This window comes from Vespa mandarinia, chromosome 13 (assembly GCF_050613455.1).
Source record: "Vespa mandarinia isolate Hongniang chromosome 13, ASM5061345v1, whole genome shotgun sequence".
Taxonomy (NCBI): Eukaryota; Metazoa; Arthropoda; class Insecta; order Hymenoptera; family Vespidae; genus Vespa; species Vespa mandarinia.
In genome coordinates this window covers 3,617,501-3,627,500 of record NC_140822.1, presented here as the reverse complement: position 1 = coordinate 3,627,500, position 10,000 = coordinate 3,617,501, and the positions used below count along the sequence as shown (strand labels likewise).

At 31.2% G+C, this 10,000-nt stretch overlaps 1 protein-coding gene across 1 annotated transcript in view; it reads left to right on the top strand.

Annotated features, from left to right (window-relative positions):
* Window positions 1–3,141: 3,141 nt before the first annotated feature.
* Window positions 3,142–10,000, top strand: part of SIFR (SIFamide receptor) — a 54,186-nt gene continuing 47,327 nt past the window's right edge. Inside the window, exon 1 of the mRNA XM_035872428.2 lies at window positions 3,142–3,765. Coding sequence (XP_035728321.1) covers window positions 3,174–3,765 — 592 coding nt within the window. The 5' untranslated portion in view covers window positions 3,142–3,173. The remainder of the gene's footprint in view (window positions 3,766–10,000) is intronic.

Sequence of the window (10,000 nt, the reverse complement as noted above, 5' to 3'; positions counted from 1 at the left end):
ATAGATTTCTAACGAACGGTGTGACCGCAGACGTTGAACAGAAACTTTTTCCTTGGTCATGGCGTAACAGACGTGCCACATCGACACGGTAAATAGAGTATACCAGTACATCCAAGCCTGTAACATAATGTATGGCCGGCCGCCGGTCGGCTATCCAACGAATGAACGAATGAACGAACGAAGAGGAAGTAGCAACGAAATGGAGTAGATACACGTTTGAAATAAAAATAGACGGAAACTGTGTCTGCTAAAAGTAGGTAGATAGGTGATACATAGAATATATAGAAAGGTAAGTCGGCGAAGGAAAAGCCAGATTAATAGCCCTGTTAAAATAAAACATGTAACTTCTTCGAAATTTATGTATCGTGGATTAGAACGTTAAATTGTTTATGTATATATATATATATATATATATAAATAATTAATTATTTTTTATATATATCTTTTATATATATATATATCTTTATTATATATATTTATTATACGAATTATTAAATTATTTATGATATTATTCAAATATAATTACAGTGAGATCGTGTTAAAAGATGGATACGGAAATATTTCATATCGGAAAAGATGTTTTTCTTCTCTTTACAAAAATTTCGAATAAAAATTGTCTCCGATCGTTCTTGAAACTTGTCGAAACTTTTACGAATATATGATGTACTTTTACGAGGAAGTACCGGTGTTATCTTAAAAAGTAACATGGTGAAGAAAAAAAAAACATTTTATTGTATAACATTTTATAATATCGGAAATGAGAAAAGATGGGTCTTTTTTGAAATTCATTTAGTTACACGCGTAGTGTCATTTAAAGTCTTTTTGAAAAATTGATTGAAATATTTTTTATATCATGATAAGGATCATGAGCAGTCCTATCGAATGTACTAATAGTAGTAGTAGTAATAGTAATAGTAATAGTAATAGTAGTAGTAATAATAGTAGTAGTAATAGTAATAGTAGTAGTAATAGTAGTAGTTATAGTAGTAGTAATAATAGTAGTTACAATAGTAGTAATAGTAAATAGTTATAATGGTAGTTATAATAGTAGTAATAGTAATAGTAGTAGTAATAGTAATAAAAATAATAATAGTAGTAGTAATAATAGTAATAAGAATAATAATAGTAGTAATAATAGTAATAATAATAACAGTAATAATAGTAATAATAATAGTAATAAGAATAATAATAGTAATAATAATAGTAATAAGAATAATAATAGTAATAAGGATAATAATAGTAGTAATAACAGTAATAATGGTAATAAGAATAATAATAGTAGTAATAATAATAATAATAATAATAATAATAATAATAATAATAATAATAGTAGTGATAATAGTAGGTACAAAATATGAAGGTCACAAGTGAATCGAAGTAAATAGATTTATTTTATTTTATTTTATTCTTTTTTTTTTTTAACTGAATAGAGTGGGAAGGATTCTCCTCCTCTTTGTTTAGACAAATTCATAGATATCTAACATCATGGAAAAACATGCGCACAAATTTAGATCCATGCACGTACATATATATATATATATATATATATATATTTATTTATTTATTTATTTGTTTTTTTATTTATTTATTTATTTATTTATCTATCTATATACATAGAAATATATATTTATATATATTACTATATATACATGTATATATATATATATATATACAATATATATGTACTTAGGTATATTTTAAAAGCGTTGATGTGTATGTGTACGAATTTTTGTTCGTTTCGTCAGGTTGGGCTGACTATATGCTATGAGAGTAAGTACATCGCATGCGGCTTGCATGTGCCGCCTCTTGTAAGAACGCTTGCGCAGTATTAGAGTTTCGGCAGACAGCTCGCCGCTACGGGTGCATCTCGCGGCAGTTCGCGGTCGCCTTCTAAAGCAAGCTCATTAGTCGCTCAGAGCAGCATCGGCACCGCGACAGATTTTTTTTCTTACCCTTCTTTTTTCATACACGTCCGTCAATCGTTAAAAATCTTTAAGAAATCTAATCGACTAATCCCTTTTCCTAGTTGGTGTCACTACTTTTTTCTCACACAAACACACACGCACACACACATAAACACATTTTATCTTTCACTTTTACCTTTATTACACATTAATTTTCTTTCTCAATTTTTCACACATACAACCTCTTTCTATGTCTCTTGGAACTTTTGTTTTTTCCCCATTTTGTTCCCATTTCTTTCAACACATATATATATATAAATTATTTTCTTCGTTCACGTAACCACCACGTTGTATGGTTGTAACAATACGTTGATAAAGGGAATGGTAATAGAAAAAAAAAAAAAAAAAATTAAGGAAAGTTACTTTGGATCATTGGATTGGATTGGCGTGCACGTGCGAGGTAGCTAACGAAGTACGGGGGAGCGTCGAACTCTGAACGCGCGTTACGATTAAAGGAAAGCGTGCAGGGACCCGAGTCGAATGTCACGGACTAGGTCGATCTAAGTGTCGTGGCACTAATAAAGATCGGAAGAGTTTACGTATGGAACGATGTTAAATCACGTACTGGCATAAATTTTCTCAACGTGAGCGAGAGGATCGAGCCATTTATCTGAATAGAAGATTGTCCTTGTGAGGTGAGGTCAAATTATAGAAACATAAAAGACGTAACATATAGACGAACGAAGACAGAAAGATAGACAAATGGAAAGACTCGATTGTTTTCGATTGGTCGTAATAGAAAAAAAATAACGAGTGAAGAAGAAAAAAGAAAAAGAAGAAGAGGAAGAAGAGGAAGAAGAGGAAGAGGAAGAAGGAAGAGTAAGAGGAGGTTAAAGTTGTAAAACTTTCTCGTAGTAGAAAAAAAGAGTAGAACGTGCTTTCGGGCAAGCTCTGTGTGGGCGTCGAGGTGAACGTAGGTCATCGACACGACGTCGATGAAGATCTGAGGAATAATTGGAAGAGGACATTGGTAACCAAATAGAAGATCGGGTAGTAGTACCTAGTAAGAAAGGTCTTCTGTTTCATTTTTTTTTTTTTTTTTTTTTTGTTTTTTTTCTTTGGTTAGTTGATCGTTATTGTTGTTGTTACTGCTATTGTTGTTGTTGTTGTTGTTGTTATTATTGTTGTTGTTGTTGTTGTTATCGTCGTCGTCGTCGTCGTCGTCGTCGTCGTCGTCGTCGTCATCGTTGTCGTCGTCGTCGTCGGCCGATGATCAACGTCGAGACACCGACGTTCCGACATTATACACTCAAGTTCCCGATGCTGCAGCCACCCTCTCCGCTTTTGGAGATGGCGTCCCTGCGTTTACCGGACTCGGAGGAGTTCGACGTCGACACGCGTCGTAGGAGCAACAACGGCAACATGCTACCTACGACGATAGCTACTACTCCACCAGTTACCGGTACATTTCAACAGATCAAGAATGATGTTGGTGATTATTTAAATAATTTATTGGTCGAGGCCATTACCATTAGCCCTAACCGTGATATTGGAGCACCCTCTATCGAGGATGAACAAACTGGACTTTTCAACGCTAGTAAAACGGAAAATAATTCGACGATCGAGCAATTACCTGATCGACTCTACAGGCATACCATGGCCATGTCAGCGGTTTATTGCGTGGCCTATGTTCTCGTATTTGTCGTTGGTCTTATCGGGAACAGTTTCGTAATAGCTGTCGTTTACCGTTCACCAAGGATGAGGACCGTCACCAATTTCTTCATCGTCAATCTCGCTGTCGCTGATGTATTGGTCATCGTATTTTGCTTACCGGCAACACTGATGAGCAACATATTTGTCCGTGAGTAGATATTACTAAAGATAGATAAATATATCGATATAAGTAATATTATATGTATACCTCTTACTTATCTATGATATCCATGTAAAGGAAGAATTTTATTCTTCGATTTTTACCATCCTATTACTATCATTTATCTATACATACATACATACATATATATATATATATATCGTTCTATTGGTCTCTGGTATAACTTCCTAACGTAACACGACGCTCGTTTAGGGTCGTTTAACTTTTCAAGGATAAGGAAACTTGGAGATAGAGATAGAGAGAGAGAGAGAGAGAGAGAGAGAAAAAACTGTGGATGCTTTTTAAGAGAAGGCACTTTTCTCAAAGATTTATATTACCAAAAGATAAGAGTCTAAACTATTCGAAAAAGAATTACGAATTTTTTGTCGTACGATCGATCGATTAGACCGGAAGTAGGGCTTAATCCTCGACTAGTTAGTTTTCTTTTATTTTCGTCATTATTCTTTCTTTCTTTCCTTCACACTTTTCTTTTCTATCTTTTTTCCCTTCGAAAAAAAGAAAAAAAAAAAAAAGAAAAAAGAAAAAAGAAAGAAAAAACGAAAGTGAGAACCTCTTAAGAAGTCGTTTTGAGGTGTGTTACGAAGAAAAAAAAAATAAATAAATAAAAAAAATACAAAAAAAAAAAAACAGGGAACAACGTTCTTTGAAGTGAGGCGATTGTGTATGCTGGTCAAGCACCCGCCGAGGTATACTGGGCTGCATGTGGTCCATTTGTCGACGATTTGTCGGTCTCATTTTCTCTCTCTCTCTCTCTCTCTCTCTCTATTTCTATCTCTATCTCTATCTATCTTTGAGTGTATATATATATATGTATATATATATACATCTCTCTTCCTCTCTCTCTCTCTCTTTCTCTCTTCCTCTTTCTCTCTCTCTCTTTCTCTCTTCCTCTTTCTCTCTCTCTCTCTCTTTCTCTAAAGAGATGGTGGCGTGGGGCGTGAAGGGTGTAGTAGGTCGTTTTGCTCTGGAGGGGATCCCTTGGTACTTCGAAATCGATTCTACCTCGACGCCCTGCAGCGCGATGTTCGCGGAACCATCAAAGTCACGATATCGCGATTGCATTTCGACGGATTGCTCCTAGAGTTTCGATTTCAAGTAATTGCACCATAAATTATTACGACGGTTGCTTGCTCGCTTCCTCGCTCGGTCGTTCTGACTTCTTTTTTTTCTTTCCTCTTCTTCTTCCAAAAAATTTTCTTCGATATAAATAATAGTTATATACTTTTACCAAGGATATTAAAGGATTAATTAAAAATCATACTGAGATACGATAAATTTATATGTGTCGTTTATTTCAATAATATATATTATGTATAAAATACATGATGTCAATTAAAACGATCGTTTTTATGAATATAATTAAAAAAATATATTTGTATATATATAATTATAATAAGTTGTTGGTCGGGTAAGTGTTAAAAAAAGGAAAGAAAAAAGAAAAAAAAAAGAAAAAGAAATTTACGGAAAGAAAAAAGAATTCGTTAGAAGGAAAAGTGTCGAAATCCTGAAAGGAGAAAATCGTCGTAGTATATATATATATATATTTGCGTTTCCGTGTCCCATTTACTCAGCCAAGGCCACGGTGAAAATGATTTTTTTATTGCAGATAGGATAGACGATATATGCGTATTGTATGTGTATATATATATATATATATATTTTATTTATTTAATAGTTTTCTCTCCGCACCGTATAATGTTTTTTGTTCTCCTCAATTACTATTACTACTACTACTACTACTACTACTACTATTATTATTATTATAATTATAATTATAATTATTATTATTATTATAATGATTATTATTATTATTATCATTATCCTTACCATCATCATTATTGTCGTCGCCATCGTCATCATTATCATCATTCTCGACGTTGTCGGTTGCCATCATAAAATTTTATTATTATTCAGATTCCATGCACAAAGGTTCTTGCATAGAGAGCGCTTCGCTTATATTAGCTGTTCTCATTAACGATATTTCGACGAAGCTAATATATATATATATATTATATAATATATATATAATAATATATATATATATATATATATATATATATATATCGTACGATAAAATAAAATATTTATTTGAATTACGTTTACAATATTACGATACACATATAAAGGATCGATACCGAGGTATCGATCTTTTAAAATGATCTTTTACATATTTCTTTTGTATTTTTTTTTTTTTCATATCTAGATCATTCATGAATTTAGTTATTCTAATGTTTCAATAGTCGATATTCATAGTTTTTCTATTATTCATACCGTTCGATATCTAGCATTTACATTTCGTTTCATTTTATTCAGTTAAAAGTTTTATATAGAAAGGACAGGCACGTTTTGTCTCTTAAGTATTCAGCTAGGTTACGGAGCTCATTTTTATGGGAAGGGGGTCCTTCAATTTCCTGGTTATTTCGTTTTATTAGCTCTACACGTGTTTACTTGGTCAGGTCAACTCAGGTTCAAAGGATCACGCAGGGATCATTGTGAATCAATGATTCTCTTTTTTCTTTGTTCCACCTTTTTCCTAACATTTTATTTGTTATCCTTATTTCCTTTTCTTTTCTTTTTGCTCTTCTGTTCCTCTTTTTTTTTTTTTCTTTCCTTTTTCCTTCTTCCTCAAGTTATATCATAATTAGTAATTCATAGTAATTTCATAATTAATAATTAATAATCAAGTTTTTCTCGATATATTAATTAAATTTTCTTTTATTTCCCCTTTTATTTCGAATGAATTTTTCGAATATTTCTTTTCTTTTTCTTCTTTTTCTTCTTTTGCTTCTTCTTGCCAAAAAAACAAATTGACATAATAGAATTCGAAAAAAATTATATTTGCTAAATCGATTCGAAATTATTTGTATTAATCGAATCGACTCATTTATCGATTCGATCATTATTTCCTTATCTTTATTTTCCGATCTTATCTTTAAACAGATGATACGACGTTAGAGGCTTTCACGAAAAAAGAAAAAAAAAAAAAGAAAAAAAAAGAAGAAAAAAATTCGTTCGATTTATTCTTCCTCTTTAGAATGAATTCCGAAGATAAACCCCTACCACTTTTCTCATACTTCGCGTTCACTTTGAATCACGATTATAAAAGGAACCGTTCGTGAATGATTTTGCGACGTTACATTACGATTTTCTTTTCTTTTTTCTTTTTTTTTTTTTTTCTTTTGAATCCATTGTCATTTAAATTATCATTCTCCTTTAAAAATAATAGATAATTTATAATTATTATTAATATCTATAAAAAGATAATTATAAAAGATAGACAATCTATATGTTACAATTATTATTTATATCTATAAATAGATAATTATAGATATAGATAATTTATATATATATATATATATATATATATATATTATAATAATTAATTATTAATAATTTATCAATTTTATTTATTAATTATTTATTGATATAATTTATATTTATACGTTTATATCGGCAAAGATTTTCTATCCCCCACTTCACCCCCTTAAGATATTTTTCTTTTTCTTTTTTTCTTTTCCCTCCTTTTTTTCTTGCTTTTCTCTTTTCTCTCTTTTCCCGCCAAATATTTCAGATCGATTTAATCTATTTCGATTTGTTTGTTATTTCTCTTTTTTTTCTCTGGGTTTTTTTTTCCTTCTTTTTCTTTTTTTTTTTTTTCTTTTCTTTTCTTTTCGTCCAATGTCCAATAGAAAGAAATACGTTTGGGAACGATTATTTTCCATTTGTTCATTTTTTTTTTTTTTAAACGAACGACTTGTTTATGGTCACGCATAGCACACGCTGGCACGTGCTTCGGGTCTGCATTAGCATTGTTGACAACGTTTTTACAAGTGTCACCGTTCAAAAGAAAAATAAAATGGTTTCGTAAGAGAATATATTATATTATAACACGAGGCTAAGTTTTTCTACTAGAGTAATAGTTTATTCGCAGGGGGACATTTTCTAATACGATTGTTTTCTTATCTTAATTTTTTTCTTTTTTGTTTTTCCATTCTTTTCTTCTTCTTCTTCTTCTTCTTCTTCTTCTTCTTTTCTATCTTCCTTTAATCGTCATTCCACGAAAATTCCTTTCTCCTCTTTAGAATTCCTATTTCCCGATTGAAACAGATCTGAACACCGGGCAAACTAAACAGAATTCACATTCCATTTTCAATCTTTCATTCTTAAAGTACTTTAAGCACGTTCGAAAGCTCTCGTGCTCAGGGAGAACGAATTCAAAGTTAAGAAACTTCAATAAAAGCAAAAACCTATTTCATACGACCTTACCTTACGTAGCACGAATATTTCTTCTCTTAATATACAGTTAAATCGTCGTCGTCGTTGTCGTTGTCGTCGTCGTCGTAAAAATGTTAAAAAAAAAAAAAGAAAAAAAAAAAGGAAAAGAAAAAAAAATCGGAAAATAAAAAAAGAAAAATCGAACGTAACGGGAGGGAACTTGATAAAATCATGAAAATAAATGAATACGATGTGTAATAATTTTTATCCGTTGAAAAAAAAAAAGAAAAGAAAAGAATCGTGAAAAAATAACTTTTAATTCTCCGATCTAATGATTATTTTTCCTGGATCGAGATAGATGGAGAGGAAAAAAAAAAAGAGAGAAAAAAGAAAACAGAAATGACAGTATCCTTTAATTTGCAAGAAAAAATAAAAAAAAAAGAAACAATTGGAGGATAATATTCTTTTATTTTTTCTTTTCTTCTTCTTTTTTTTTTTTTTAATAATTAATTCTTATATAAGGCTTATATAATAGGCTCATAAAAAATGCATTCGCTTATAAATCCGAGAATCGAATGGTCCCGTTAAATCCGACAAAATTTATCAAATGCGTGTACGCGCCGCGCGTATGAATGCACAAATGCAACGATATATGTAGTAAAATATTTTTTCCGAACTCTTTCGTGTATATATATATATATATATACGTGTATATATATATGTATATATATATATATATATATATATATATATATACACGAAAGAGTAAAAATGTATATATGTATATTTTTTTTTTTTTTTCGATAATACTGCATCTTTTTGCGTAACTGTATAAACATACTTTTTGTTGACCGTCTGATTAATCGATTAACAACTGGGGTATCATTGCGAAAGAAATACATTTGATAATACATAACGCGTATTTATTTACTGATTCATTCGTACGGTCGCGTAACAACGGTGCAAAAAAGAAAAGAAAGGAGAAAAAACAGAGAGAGAGAAAGAGAGAGAGAGAGAGAGAGAGAGAGAGAGAGTGTGAGAGCAGAGAGAGAGAGAGAGAGAAAGAGAGAGAGAGAGGGAGAAAGAGAGAGAGAGAAAAAAAAAGGAAGTAGAAGAGAAAGGAAAAAAAAAAATACAACGTCGTAAGTTGTCGTGGCCTATGTCAATCGATGGCGTTTGTACGTTCTCGGTTAAAGTGACAGGTTAATCGTGAAGAGTAACGAAAGAAGCGTGACACCGTTTGTCACGGGCCCTCAGCCTCAGTCTCATAGTCCTCGTCTATCGTAGAAAATCGATAGGAGGAGGCGTGCTGCAGTTTCATTTATTTATCCTCCCTCCTCGCCCGAGTCCCCCTCCCCCGCCCCCCATCCATCCCCGTATATGTAGCAAAGCAATTCTCCGTAGAGACGGAGTTAATCTTTAACGAAATTTCGTCGACGTATCGAGTACGCTAAGTTAAGACGATTAGAAATCGAAATTGTCTCGTTGTTCCTTTTCCTATTTGTCGATTTCTTTCTTTTAATTCCCCCTCCCCTCCCCTACCCCTCACCGCCCCCCGCCTCCTTTTCTTCTTTTTTCTTTTTCCTTTTTTTTTTCTTTTCTTTTTCTTTTTTTTTTTCCTTTTGTATGAATAATATAACAATTAAAAATAACTCGAAAACTTATAGAATTAATTGCATTTAAAGAGAATAAAAGATTCATCGTTGTTCAATCGACCAATGAAAATTTAGCTTTAAAACTACTAAGAGTATAGGCACGCTGTATTTTATATATATATATGTATATATATATATAAATATATATGTATATGTATACACATATGGAATACATACACATATATTGTATATATATATATATATATATATATATATATATATAAGTATACGTTGAATACATATTATACATACATATCATATATATATTCATCATATATATATATCATATACATATATATAATTTATATATGTTTATATATATGGTTATATAT